We start from the raw sequence: 14,510 nt of genomic DNA, 5'->3' as shown, positions 1-14,510 counted from the left end.
CCCCCACTCGCTCCCCCCCCCCCCCATGAACCCCGTCAATATGCCAGACACGTAACATCTGCCCACGTAATTTCGAGGACATTCTCTTAAATAGTTCGGCCTGTGTAGGAGGGAAGTGAAGAGGCGCTGTTGCCTTACGGACAATAGTTACGTGATTTGTTTGCGCAGGAGAGAGAGAGACCCTGTTAGTCTCGGGACTATTTGTTTCCCGGAGGGTGCAGCAGCATTAGGATGTTTGACCAATTTTCCATCGATGTGTACACACGGTCCGATATGTGAAAGTACGCAGGGAAAACCCATCGCCCATACGCGGGGATTATCATCTGAAAGGTCTGGTCAGATGGGTTCAGGAGACCGTTTGTTCTATTGCCGTATCCTTGCCCGTTTCGTGAGAGCGAGAGAGAGGAGAAAAACTCCAATGTATGCGATTCGGCAATATTTACTTCCAAAGGACGAAGGCGTGGGTTTTAGCTACCACTCTGGTACAGACTGGGAGACTGCTCCCCGCCAAGGTAATGCGCGCACCACTCTATTGAGTCTTCCAACACGAGATGAGAGCCTCTTATCAACGCTCGTTTGTAGGAGGGTGGTGGTACTTACCTGGCAAAGATGATGTGAATGATGCAATGTGTATATGATAATCAGCTTGCAATTGTGTGATTATTGTGTTTATGGTTGATGCAATGTCTTGTTGTGGTTCCTTTAGAACAAAGTAGCGAAACTACTCGACTCGGACACCCTGATGCAGTGTCGCACAATTGTTCACGCATCGCTATCAACCCAGCGTCATGAGTTGGATTCCCAACCATGGGTAACATCACTGCCGAGTGATATCGGACGCAGTCCTGGGATCCTTCATTTCATCAGCCCGCACTGAGAAGCTTGGTCAAGTTTGGTCGTACAACCACCATGACCGCACGGCATAGGGGGGAGGGGAGCCCTTTATCCAGCAGTGGATTGATGTAGAGATGCTGAATTGTTATACTGTCATTGTTTATGCAATTAATTATTTTATCAGTCATGGTACATTGATTGATCTCTGCTCATCGTTGAGAATCTGAGCCAGATATAATTTCTATTGAGTAAAAAAAAACAGTCTTAAAGCAAATTCATTGTTATTCCACATTTAGTCTTGATAAATTCTTTAAATTGTATATGAGCTTTAAAGATCCAGTGACATCAATGACAACCAGCTAGTGTATACATTTGTCTCAAACAATTATAAAAATGTGTAACCTATTCACTACAAATTGTAATACAGCAGTGACGTCAATCATATACTTTCCTACATAAGAGCTCTATATGTTATTCCCTCAATTGTATAGTGAGTTTTCTCCTCTCACTTGTGTGGTGCTCTCTACCCAAACATAAAACACGAATTGTACATCCTTCGCAATGCAGGCCGCTCCTAAAATTTGTTTTAGGACCGAGTGAGGCTTCCTTGGTTAAATGCCATTTAATGAGTTACCCAGGAAAAGTTGACAGAATAAATTGCAATCGGCTCTCACCTCGTTAAAACGAGGCCTCCTGAATTAAAGAGGCGATTGTTCTTCGTTATTTTATCGCAAGTCTACGGGTTAAGACGTTGGTGGCTGAATTGGGTGGGGTCCCAAGGACTTTGTCTCGAGCAAACTGGCAACAGGCTGAGTAAACTACAATGACGACACCACCTATCGCTTCCAATACACGTGGGCATACCGGTTGCGGGGGGGGTGGTGAATGTTTCGGTGCCCTAACATGTGCGAACTTGTACAAAAACATTGGCATACACATGGAAATATCTCATCACCAACACGTGGGAAAGCGCCCGATTGGTTGTAAGAGGTATTTGTGTTAAGACGTAGTGTTATGCCAGACGGATCAATTGTGATGCTGTGTCTGGTCGGCATGGTCCTGTTGCTAGTTTTTGTCCTGAGTTTTAATCCTCGTGATCTGTATGGTAGTTCTCTTGGTCCCAGTGGTAGTTCTGGGTGGTTATGATGGTATTTCTGGTGGTCTGGGTGGTAGTTCCAGGGATTGTGTTGGTCTTGGTAGTCCAATCAGTAAAGTCACGTAGGTAAAAAATAAAAATTAATAAAAGTAAAATAAAAATAAAATAAAAAAAATATATATGTACAAGGACTGTTTTCTTGGAATTTCTCACACTTGATACAGCTATCGTGCTGTGACGGTTCCACCTGACGACGGAAGCTTGTGTTGCCTCCGAAACGTCGTGATTTTTTTTACTTTTATTAATTTTATTTTTTTACCTACGTGACTTTACCGAAAAAACCTAAGAATATGAATCCTTGCAGTCACGAAAGCTTCAAATCTAGAATTAGTCCAATCAGTGTTCCAGGGAGGTCACAGTGGTCGTCCTCGTGAACTTTGGTAGTTCTGGTTGTCGCGGTGGTAGTTATTATGGTGGTCCAAGTGGGTCCTGGTGGCAGAAGTGGAGAAGTCGTAGGTATGATTCCATGATTTTTGCCTATCCCACGATTCTGCCAGGAATGACATTTAAATGTGAAAATAAAATTGTGGTTCTGACATATAAGTCACTGATGAGCTATCTTGTGTGACCAGGACACCTGAAAAAGACCTACCAGTGAGCTTCCCCTGGTATAAATAAAATAGTTTAGTTTAATTTGTCGGAGTGAGATGGATTGTGGCATCCTTGAACTGAGGTTTACGTTTAATTTTGACTGCATTCCAGCTCCGACAAAAAAAAACTGGTTTGACTGTCACATGATGAAAAAAGTTATTTCTTAAACGGAGAAAATGTATACAGCCAGCACAAGCCTATGACCAAATTCACCTCTGATGATCTTAGACACAAATCAGTACTTTGATTGGATACTGCCCAGCATTATCTGACCAGAATATGGCCCTCTCGTAGGCATGGAGAGGCCTTCATCCAGCAGTGTATAGACAATTATTTCTCATGCTAAGATGCAAGCATATGAAAATCAATATGATGACAATTAAGCTGGCTACCTAATCCACCCTAAATGGTACCTGGGGCTCCATACATTGGCATAGTGTGGTTTCCATGGGTCCTCGTACAAAAAAATGAAATGAGGTCTTCTGTCCAAGTCCCTCTCTCTTTGTTACCCGGTGCTGGGCCCCCCTCCTGCCATGGACTCCAGAGCAGTTTCGCCACACGCACACTCCTACCTATACCACTGGTGCACACCATAGCTCTACCACTGGTTCCACATTTGCCAACACTATTCATCCCAAGGTCGTTTTCTTCCATCATACTTGTGGGCCACCGAAATATTTTGAGCACGCGCTGGAATGTTTACCGCGTGCGTCATTTTATTAATACTGCGGTGGTTTTTTTTGTGCACAAATTAAAAAAAAGAGTGTGTATGTGAAATATAATGGCAGTCGTGAATGTGTGTAAGCATAGCAAACGAGCATTACTGGACTGATTTTGTTCACCTTTTGCCAGGAAAGATGTGAACTTGAGAGCTATGGTTCAGCTGTTGGCAGCTATTTGCAATTTATGAGCAGGTTAATGAATAATGTTTCGAAAGTCTTTTGTTCTGAGGTTGGCTGGGTGGCTCAGAGGGTCACAGTGTTGGAGCTAGGCACCGCTGAGATCCGGGTCCCAGTTTCAGCCTCCATTTCTCAAGTCTGGTGTGATGGCCTTAGCCAGGTTAAAATGTCTATACAAAACATCTTTCAATTTGGTTTAGCCCTTAAGTTGACTACATTTTAGCTCCTGAATATTCAAGTAAAACTGGTTTAACACGTATGATGAACAAACCATTCTGCAGCAGAAAGCGTGGGCAAACGACACAATTTGGAAAATTTTTGGTGGGGGAAATACCAAACATTTTTTATCGTGCTATAAATCTCCGACCAAATTACCAAATACACACAAATACACAACATAAAACAAATGCCTTACTACAAATGCCTTTCTTTCGCACCTCCAATCACCATGCTTGGCTGCCGTACGGTGCAAAAGAAATTCTACATGCATACATACTCTCGCACCACTTTGACTTGAGGCATGGACATGTGACCTCTGTATTAGTCGCCTGGGGGGGCGTGCGTTGGCTGGGGGAGTCTTGGTGGGGGGGGGCATGGCAACCAGCGGCCTTGATTGGGAGGCCACCATATCAAAACGGTTGCGAACCACTGCTTCATACCACATAACTTCATATTTCCACTGCCTACGAAGCGTCAGCATATTTTACCGTTATTGGGTTCCTCGCTTTCAGTTAGCGGCATGCGTGGCTTAGACTTGAGAGCGCGCTCAGCTGGGGCTCCATAATCTCACTAAATCCTGCTTAGGGCGACGCAGCTGTTGCCACCCAAACCACCCAAGCATGCTCCGGGTGTCATCACCATGTTGTGTTTGCCTGGCCTTTGAATCGTCGACAAATCGCTATTTTCGTGCCGAAATTTCAGCCTTCGCGAATTGTGCAGTGCCTTTACACCGAAGAATGTTTTTATTTATTTATTAATGGAGTAAATTTTAACTTTTGCTCTTCTGACCAAAACTGCTGTGAAAGTGTTGAGTTGTATTTATTCCTGCAGGCAATGACAACTTCCCTCTAAGCCAGGGGTCGGCAACCAAAACAACAAGAAGAGCCATTTTTTTTTCGACTTGGGTAAAAAAAATTATCTTTCAAAAGTCCCACAATGCTTTTGCATAACGTCACGAAGCAGTACTTATAGAGCTGCATGCGGCTCCCGACCCACCGGTTGCTGAGCTCTGCTCTTACCGATTTTCTGCTTGGCCTCCAATGTATGCATGTATGTTCAAACTAGAGGACGCATTTCTTAGCAAGAGCACCCTCCCCTATAAAACATGAGCAAGTTCCACCTGCATTAGTTCTCACACGCCTGACTGTCATTGAGAGATCGAATGTCAAAGCTGATAGTTTATTTGAATTAAACCAATGCACTCCCAGAAGGCCATGTGGTGGATCGCTTGTGTAAAAATTACTTACGTTTTTCATGTGGAGAAATGAATATGGGAAGGAGTCCTTGTTTATTTTTCTGTGAACGTTCTGCACCAAGATGCTTTATGATTATTTTGCCACTTTAGAGGTCCCTGTATACATTTAGGAAAGTTCAGTAGGTTTTCGTTACATATTGTTGTCAATGATTAGCGGGGGCAGGAAAAAAATGTAGATAATTTAGGCTGATCATTTACTATGCACATTTTCTCATAACCTGGCTTAACGTTAGAGGCGCCACACCAAATGCAGTCGCCTAACGTATTTGCTAATGGCTTCACGTATGCAGCTGGGTTTTGGTTTTTAATCCAGAGGGCATTCGGAGACCTGAATGTTTATGTTTGGCGCTGGTGGCCCTTTTGGTGAAACCATTTGCCTTTGCGCTGGGGGCTGTGAAATGAGACCTGTTTCCATGGAAGTTAAAACTCCCGTAATCCGGCCGTCCAAGCAGTAGCGACGCACGCCGGCTCGTGTTTCGTGTAAAGCAGTCGCTCAGTCGGGCCTCGCTTCCCGTGCCGAGCGGGCCTCGTTGCGAGCCAGCGCCGACGTGTCCACATCTGGCGGAAATGCACAGCGCCGCGGGGAGCTGAATCGGAGAGAGTTACTCTCGTGTTTTTGTCAGCATCGTGAGACAACATCGCGGACTTTTGGAGAAACCTGGTGGGTTGCCGTTTTCGCTGTCCTTGCTTTCAAAACGAGCGGTGTTGGAAATTGTCGTGTTTACCTGTTCTCTCACTTGCGTGTGTAGTTTCCTTGCGTCAACCTCGTAGAAGAAACATCTTTTGTTACGCTAGCGTTTTTTGGCGTCTCCGTAAAAATGTCATAAGGCGGCACATTATCCCGTTCTGTTTATCCCTATCTATAACAGATTCCTGCGCCAGATAGTGAAATGCCTGCTGCGGAATTCTTCGCTTAATTACCCGAGGTTGATGTTCTAAACAGTTACAGATTCGCGAGCAGATGCTTGATCCTCAAGAGTACGTGGCTGAGCCGGGGATCGAGTCGGCGGGGGGATGGGGGGCACATAGGTCAGTGAGCGGCCGTTTGGAACCTTGTCACCCCTCTGGGTATTGGTCTTTGGTCACCGTGGGAGTGCACCGCGTGTTTGTGCAGAGCTCTTGGAACGCGCCAAGCAGGAAATGAATGCCCGCGTCGATCTTGTCCTAAAGTGGGGTGTTTCACGGAGGCTTGTGGTCTGGTGATGAATTCTCAATGTGATTCAGTGTGAGCTGTGAGTCACAACCTGGGGCTTGTTGCTTGCAGTAGAGAGAAGTTATTTGTTTTAAGACGTGTGACTGTGTAGGTAGACGTAGTTCAGAAGCAGCCGTGTGTAAACTTAATGAGCGTAACTGTGCGTGGGAACAAAGGTTCGGAGGAGTGCGGTCATTGCTGTTTGATCAGGGGATCCTTGTAGTATTTTTACATTTATGATAATCGGGTTTACTGTGACACTGGTGGCATTACCAGTTTATATTTAAAGTTTGAGATGTTGGTGTCTGTCTGAAATGCCAAGCAATTGACAATACTTTAGTTCAATTCAGTGAGTGCCTTAAAGCAAGCAAAGGAGCAGTCGGTGCCTTTTTGCCCACGATATTTACACGAGCGAGCACAAACTGTTTATGCAAGCCGGAGTGCTGGAATCCATTTCAAAACACCAATACTTCAGATTAAAGATTTCCATCAGAAACGACCTTGATGGGAAACGATGTCCTAATACAGGAAGCCGGTGATCTTTGTGCAATAATCAGAGCGCATTTTTCCATTGACTTTTTCTACATCCCGCAATTCTCGCATGCCCACCACATGGGCTGCCCATGGAGAAACACATTCGGCGACAGGGAGGCGTTCAAAGCTTTTTCTCCTAGCTCCGACTTAACAGCGGGAGAACAAGGACTGTGTACATCGGAAAGGAGCGTTGCGTCGCTCGCTGTGCGACGGTGGAGGAGGATGAGGCTCATCGGGTGGGCGATGGGTCCTCTGCTCTCATCATTCTGTCACCCGCTTCCCCCGCGGTAATTGTAACCAGACCGCAGGCCTGTACCGGAAAACCGCCGCGTGCCGCGCGTTTGCCCTTGTTGGGTCGTGACCGTCGTTTCCAAGAGGAGTCGTGAGTGTCCGTCTGCCCTCCCTCCGGTGCAAGCCACGTGGACGTCGTTGGTTGAGAGTAGAGCTGCTCCCGTTTGTTTTTTGGAAAACCGCCAGTGGGCGGCAGCTGAACTCCGAGAAATGTTAGTGCAAGCATGGCAGCGTGTAAACCCGTACGTACACACCCCCGATCGTGATGTTCTTACCAGGGTCACCCCGTAGGTTTTCACGGTTGTGCAGTACTGTATAACTAACCGGGCAAACTTTTTGAAAGCTCCCCGGTGTGAATATTTTGTCCGAAATAACAAATCGAAGAAAGTGGCTAATGATATTTAGCGGAATGGACGATGCTATTATCATGGGCTGGTGATAGTACAATATATTTGCTGTATTGCAGCGACCCTAGTTTTTACAAATTGTTTGCTGCTGCTTTGGCCGAGGTCAACAAGCACACCTAACAATCTCAACACATTTTCTAAATAACACTGCCTTCAAAAGTATGATTTATTTTTACATTTAACGAAGTGTTATTGATGAACATGCTGAATCTCTAGTTCTTGGAGATCGTCATAATTTGCCTTAAGTTAGACATGGACCAACGAAGAAATGTGCTGCTTTTCTCTCGAGGCGAGGATCCACAGCCTCCGTACACACTGTCCCAACAATGTTGAAGCTCCATTATGAAGAAATAAGAATTAAAAATCGCCATCGGGAGCGATCTGCCAATGCAATTATAAATTGACGCATTCTTTTGCAAAGTATATAATGTTAATACGCGCATAGCATAACTGCAGCGATATTACAACTCTCCTTTGCTGTGATTTGACAAAGCTTACGCTGCAATCTTGATTTGCAGTTTAATCAAAAACAGGGATCTGTTCTCAAAGCTGTCTTCAATTCCTACTGGTAGCTATCTTACAGCTTTTTTGTGTGATGTATATCTATGCATTCTTGCACAATAAATCCTCGCTAAGACTCGGGGACTCTTTAGAACGAGGGTCGAAAGGAATTATTTTTTTGTTTCGTGCTGAATGTATGGGAGAGAGCCTATCCATGATGTGGTAACTTTTCATAGATTTCAAATAAAGCTTGGCCATCATCATCATCAACAACACTGCTTCACAACAGACAAAAGTATACAATGTAGTAGGGTAATGGTTTGGGCAGTGGCCCTTCGCAGTAGAGAGAGGGCAGAGAGATTGAATAACTTTTGCAGTCCACACCTGATAAAAGCACAACCCTTGTGATGGAGTTGAGGTGAGTCGTGCTTGTACATGAAATTGTGTGCTTGAATCAGAAAGTGCCCTTTGCCATCTGCCACCAATGAAATGTAAGCGTCCGTTGCTCGTATGAGAATTGGGCCCGTACCCGGCCTCCGCTGCAGTTGATCAGTCCACCACACAGTGCCGTGATTTATTTTGTTTGCAGATAGCCTGTCCGAAGCCTACTTGCCGTGCTGCACCTCGTAAAGCAGAACCTCGGAACGGAAAGGTTTACTAGTGACAGGGCGGGGGGCGCGGGTGGCCATTCGGTCCATCTCGCACATTCCGTCAGGAAACCACAGACAAGTTGGTTAGAAACCAGTGCCAATAATATCTAAGTCTCTGGTCTACCAGTAGGGGAGGGTGGGGAGAGGGGTATACTTGCTATATATAATGCCAGTTGAGTCATTTGCAGGTCACATTTGGCAATTTGGGCCACGACGCTGGCATGCACAATGGCCTGCTCTTGCAAAAGGCGTCGCGCGATCTTAGCCGACGTCTGTTGAAGCAGCCGGCGTGTTTTTTAAGAACCGTGAAACCTCTGCAATAAGCGTTGCGTGGGTGTCTCGTGTAGATTCCTTCTCGAAGCGAGACCCCCCCCCCACCCCGTCAATCCCCCCCCCCGATCCAAGCGTCTGGTTTTAGGTGGGAATTTGCCGCCAAGCCGACCATAAAAACTCTGACCCTCAAATCTTTACGGTTGTCAACTGACAATGCCCCGCTGCAAGTTGTGATGACCGTGAGACTCGGGGGAGTGGGATATATGGGGGTCTTAGAACGACCCCGGCATGGCCGAATCGGGTTATCCACCTTTTCACGAAATGGGGGTGTCAATCCCCACTTGGGTGTGGCAGAGAGCCCCCAATCTGCCCTTCCTCATCTAAACCTAGGGGCACAGTTCAATACCTATTTCTGTAAACCCTGCTTCCGTCGCGGTTTGTGCTCTGTCCTGGACTTATCTCCATATATATAAAAGGCAAAGTTGTGAATATGTGTGTCTGTTCAAAATGTTTAGTGTACTTCCCGACATGCAACAAACTGGAAATTTGCCATGTGTGTACTTTCCAGACTGTACACCATGCAAAAAATGTTAAAATACACTTTTGTGTTTTTTTGGGGGGTGGGGGGGAGCTCAATAATGCATATATTTTTTGTACGGCAAGTGAGCTGTGACGTCAAATCTGTCATGTGACCCGCGCATGTGGAAGCGTAACGCATTGTAGTGTAGTGGTTAGCGCGCTGCGCTACGAACCCGGCGACCCGAGTTCGATTCCCGTTCACGGCCGCCACCGGTGACGATTATTTTAACCTGTCCTGGGCCTCCCCTAGGTTTACTCAGCCTCAAACGAGTAAGTGGTGTGGTGTGGTGTGTGAACATCGCCACTGGGGAGACAAAGGCGGCCGGGCATCGTGAATCCAAGTCCCAGGCGAAGCCGGGTAGTAAAGCTAGTTTAAATATTAGGTGTCAAATGTAGTGGCGTTAGTCAATCGGCATGTCGTGTTTGGTGGGTTATCCTTGTGGGTACTCTCAACTGTTCCACGATGTCTGTCAAGTGTGGAAGAGGATGCCAATACTCTCTGTGGAAGGGCTCCAAAGAGCTCCCTCTGACAAAGGCTGTTCTGCCAGCAGCGGTGTGGAAAAGCAAATGCAGAACTGCACCTTTTTACCTTTGGACTTTTGTCTTCGCTTATGATGATGTTTATTTAGCCAGTAACAAAATTCTGAGTTCCTAGACTCTTATTAGGAGGGTCCCATGTTTTTGTATCATCTGGTGATCCTGCTATGTGTTATCCCAAATGAATAATTTGTCTTTTTTTCAGCATTGGGATGTTTTGACCCAACACCAGTTACATTGGGTTTTTTTTAGTTATGGGAAAAAAACCGGGAAACCCAGAGGGAAACCCATGCAGAATGGGGGAAGAAGATAGAACCTCCACACAAATAGGCACCCGCGTCAGGAATTGAACCCAGGAGTTTCTTGCTGCGAGGCATGAGCATTAGCACTGCACCACCCTTGCCGCCGTTCTACTTTCTTGCCTGGCAAATAATTTTTGTTTTCTCATCTCCCTCCCTTGCCAAGGCACCGAGAGCAAGAACAACGGGACCATGTCAGGACCGACCTGGATCTCGCCGAAGAACGCGACTGGCGTTGTTGCTGCGGGCGGCGTTGGTGACATCGTCACCTTGAGCTTGGCGCAGGTGGAGCATGACGCGTTCCCCTCCGTGCCGGGCGAGCACGCGCTGTCCTGCTCGGCGCCCGTGGGTTCGGGACCCCAGCGCCCGGGACCCCCCGTCGCCCCCAAACCCAAGCACAACCCCTACAAGGGCGGCACAGGTAATGCAAAAGGAGTGTGTGGGCAAGGGGATAGGTTTTGTTGCACAGCAATAAATCTATGAGCAGTGTGACACGCCGTGTTTAAATGTAAAGCCTGAGGAAGGAGCTCTAACAGAACTACTTCTAAAATCCCCGTCAGCAGTAGGGTTTTCACGGTGGTAACACACATGTCTCGGACCTGGGTTTGTTTCCCGACTCTGGGTGCCTTTTCGTGTCGGAGTTTGGCATCCCCCTGTTTTGCGATGGGTTACCTCTGAGTTCTCATGTTTTCTCCCAGAAGCTGTGAAACACACCCATTCAACTGGTTGTTGGTCCAAACATTCCATTGCTGAAAAAACTATGCAAATTACTCAATTGGGATTAGACGTATTAACATTGGCGCCCCATGCTACGAAAGCTTGACAGGACCCTCCTGAAAAAGAGTCTTGAGACTTGGCGAGGCATTCATGGGTAAACAAGCGTATGTATGTAAATAAATGATAACCCTTGATGTTAACTGCCCTGTTGCAAAGGGATCTAGGGAGAGATGGCAGCCATATGTCAGTTTGGCCATGGGGAGAGTATTCAGTATGTAATTAGTCATACCTCTGCCACAATTGCTCTGAATGCTTATGACCAAGTTCTTACGTCTGAGGCCGTATATACAGTTTATTTACAAACGTCTGAAGGGATTTTTTGACACTGTTTTATTTGTGTTTAAGCACTATTTATTGTTTATCCTGTTTGCAGTAATTTTTGGCATGGCTTTCATGTGAACAAGTTTTGTTTTCGCTCTGGTTAGATTGCACATTCCCTCTCTGCAGTGCCCTGTAACTGCCGCCACTGTCAACGACAGTTTTGGGTTGTGGTCTATGAGGCTCAATGTAACTCTGGTTCTCTCTAACTCTATTAGTCTCAATGTAACTTTACGGATTTCTCCGAGTCTCCATGTAACTGCAATGCCCTGTAACTGCCGCCACTGCTGACGGTCTTTGGCTGTGGTCGTCCTTGTAACAGAGCTGCTTAATTCAATGGGCCTTACCAGCTGAAATAAAGTCCCGAGCCACGGATCAAAATCAGTTGCTATGCATAGTTATGAACACATTTTATTGAGCATGCATGAATCTTATGATTTACGGTACACGCACATAATAATGATACTTTGATTTTATACAGCGTCATTCGTGCTATTAGCCTCCCACAACGCTGTAAATTAATTATATTATACAAGGCCCAAATACAAGCCAATTGAATTAACAGTTCTACAAATGAGACTCCGCAAGCGAGGCTAGCAATCTCTGAAACATTGCCCATGCCTGGTCATCGCGAGGCGTTTTTAACGGCATTGGGGAAGCGTCAGCTTTATGCAAGCTCTGCAATAAGCTCGTAAAATTTTTCCAAGGAATGTGTGCGGGTTTTTTTATGTTTTGTGCGCATGTGCCTTACTTTTGTATATGACGCCAAAACACATGCAAGACCGCCAGTGTACGAACGCATGCTTGGGTTTCAATTGCTCGCTCATGCGATGCGCTGTACAGGCACCATCATGGATACATGCTTTGGATTGTGTCCAAGCCCCTTTGCCCAAAATTGCTGGGAGGGTTATGGGAGATTTTCTGGTATGTTCTGCGGCAAATATATAATAATACAAATTATGCCTCGGAATAGGTGGGCGTACCCACACTTTACCCCACCACACGCATCCTGCCAATCAATTCGACTGTGCTGGACCCCTTTCTTCGACTGGTTGAACAGAAGCAACAGGGGGGGGATTTAAGAAACCTCCTTCCTCATTGTTTCAGCTGCTACGCCTCCTAATCAAATCTAACAAGCGTCCGCTGTATTTCAAGTCCAGTGCTAACAATCGCACCATGGCAACTCCCTTAATTTCTCATTTTAAAAAAAGGCATAACGTCTTGTGTTCATTGCCTTTAATTTCTATGTTTTTAGTAAATGGGTAACCGTTTTTATGTATTTACCGGTAACATAAAAATACATTTTAGAGGCCTGACTTGTAATCGTTTTGCTGTTAACACAACTTTGATGGCGGCTTCAGGTTACATCTTATCCTGCAGTGCTGTCCGTGAAAGGGGCGCTAATCTGGCTCTCGGCATGGTTCCAAATCCAGTTGACATAATTTGCAATCCACTGTTTATCTTAAATGTTTTTTGCTAATGACACAGCCTTGCATAGCAACTACGGATACCATTTGTGAAGTGTTTACGAAAGCCAATAGGCCACTTCTTGCTCAACCCTGGTCAGCATTATACCAGCCCGTCTCTCTGTTAGTCCGTCCATTCATTGAAAAGGACCCTTTGCATATTTCCAATAAAATTACAGCCCCTTAACCAACTGCTATAAAACTTACTGCACCGCTTGACAATTCAGCTCGCCAGATCTTTGGTAGTCTTTTTTTGGGGGCAAAATTGGAAACAAAACGCTTGAAAGACAAAAGCATGTGTGCCTTAGAAGAACGCGCGTGTAAACTCGCGTGCGGCTAATAAAACGGAAGCTTTTCTTAGTGCGCTGGCTTGCTAGTTTGTAACAAAGATAGGCCCCTCAAGCGCTGTGGACTTGCGTACAGCTACTGTAAGCGTTGTTTGGCCTGGTTTTAGCGCAATTAGCCTACAGTTAAAATTCCACGCCCGCTGGCAAGCCACTGCTGGAATCTTCATCTGTTTTGCATTCCGCGCGTGGATAAGGAGGCGAGCTGTAAGGTGTGTTCGGTGAGAATCGTTTTTCTTCACCCATTTTGGTGCTTTGACGAAATTTCCTTTTTTATTTCTCCCCAACAGACGACCGCTTTTGTATGGGTGTAGCGATGACCTTGTTCATCGGATGCACATCCTTGATTCTAGATTTGATGCTTTCGTGACTGCAAGGATTCATACTCTTAGTTTTTCGGTAAAGTCACGTAGGTAAAAAAATGAAATTAAAATTAATAAAATAATAAAAATCACGACGTTTCAGAGGCAACACAAGTCTCCGTCATCAGGTGGGACCGTCACAGCCAGATTTGCTGTATCACTTGTATCACTTGATACAGCAAATCTGGCTGTCACGGTCCCACCTGATGACGGAGACTTGTGTTGCCTCTGGAACGTCGTGATTTTTATTTTATTTGTATTAATTTTAATTTCATTTTTTACCTACGTGACTTTTCCGAAAAAACTAAGAGTATACACATCCTTGCTTGAACTCGCGATACGCGCATCAAATTGTGGGCATCGGTCAATGTTTTTCGATTCGTACGTACCGTATTCGATGGGGTTCACGTCACCCACTGCAGCCACTAGAGCTCGCTATATTCACTGCCCATGTTCTAAGGGGAATCTGTTCTTCAATCGAATTGCAACTTGACAATTCAGTAGGGGATGGTTCGGTGTATTTTTACACCCCCAATAGTCTGTCATAACAAAACACGTTGAAACTGTAGTCCGTAATGGCTATAGGATATTTATATTCCGTAGCTCTAAACATGTTTTTAAGGTGACTTCATAGGCTATAATGAGTGATGAGGAAACACAAACTGTGGGGCTGTAATTTATCTAAGTCGGGTAAAATGATTCTGCGCCTTTAAATGTTTTTCCCTTCTCCCCCCTGACAAAATCGGACCAAAAATGGAAGTTTTTGTTTTTGACAGATGGTACCCATAGTTGACGCTTGGCCAAGGTGTTGTAACTGAGAATGTAAATGCGGCATCCCAATTTTGGGCATGCCGAGTCCACAGTCACTAATGTCAAACAAGAGGTCACACCGCTTGCTCACTTTGCCCATGGTGGATGAGATTACAAAAGGAGGGCCCCCTTTGCGAAAACATAATTTAGCAAAAATCCAACTGTAAACAAAGCCAAAGATGGACCACCTACATGTAAACGGTGCGCTCCCGTTGA

At 45.6% G+C, this 14,510-nt stretch overlaps 1 protein-coding gene across 4 annotated transcripts in view; it reads left to right on the top strand.

Annotated features, from left to right (window-relative positions):
* The window catches only part of LOC144942762 (lipoma-preferred partner homolog), a 57,796-nt gene that overhangs the window by 4,052 nt on the left and 39,234 nt on the right, over positions 1–14,510 (top strand). For 3 of the 4 annotated variants that reach the window (XM_078869659.1, XM_078869657.1, XM_078869660.1), the window contains exon 2: positions 10,384–10,638. In XM_078869659.1, the coding sequence (XP_078725785.1) occupies positions 10,410–10,638 (229 nt within the window). In that variant the 5' untranslated portion in view covers positions 10,384–10,409. Of the gene's footprint in view, positions 1–5,416; positions 5,616–10,383; positions 10,639–14,510 lie in introns of those variants that run through there. The other variant, XM_078869658.1, reaches the window with a different exon arrangement.

This window comes from Lampetra fluviatilis, chromosome 28 (assembly GCF_964198595.1).
Source record: "Lampetra fluviatilis chromosome 28, kcLamFluv1.1, whole genome shotgun sequence".
Classification (NCBI taxonomy): Eukaryota; Metazoa; Chordata; class Hyperoartia; order Petromyzontiformes; family Petromyzontidae; genus Lampetra; species Lampetra fluviatilis.
Note: the sequence above shows the minus strand (reverse complement) of the source record. Positions and strands in the feature narration are given on the sequence as shown.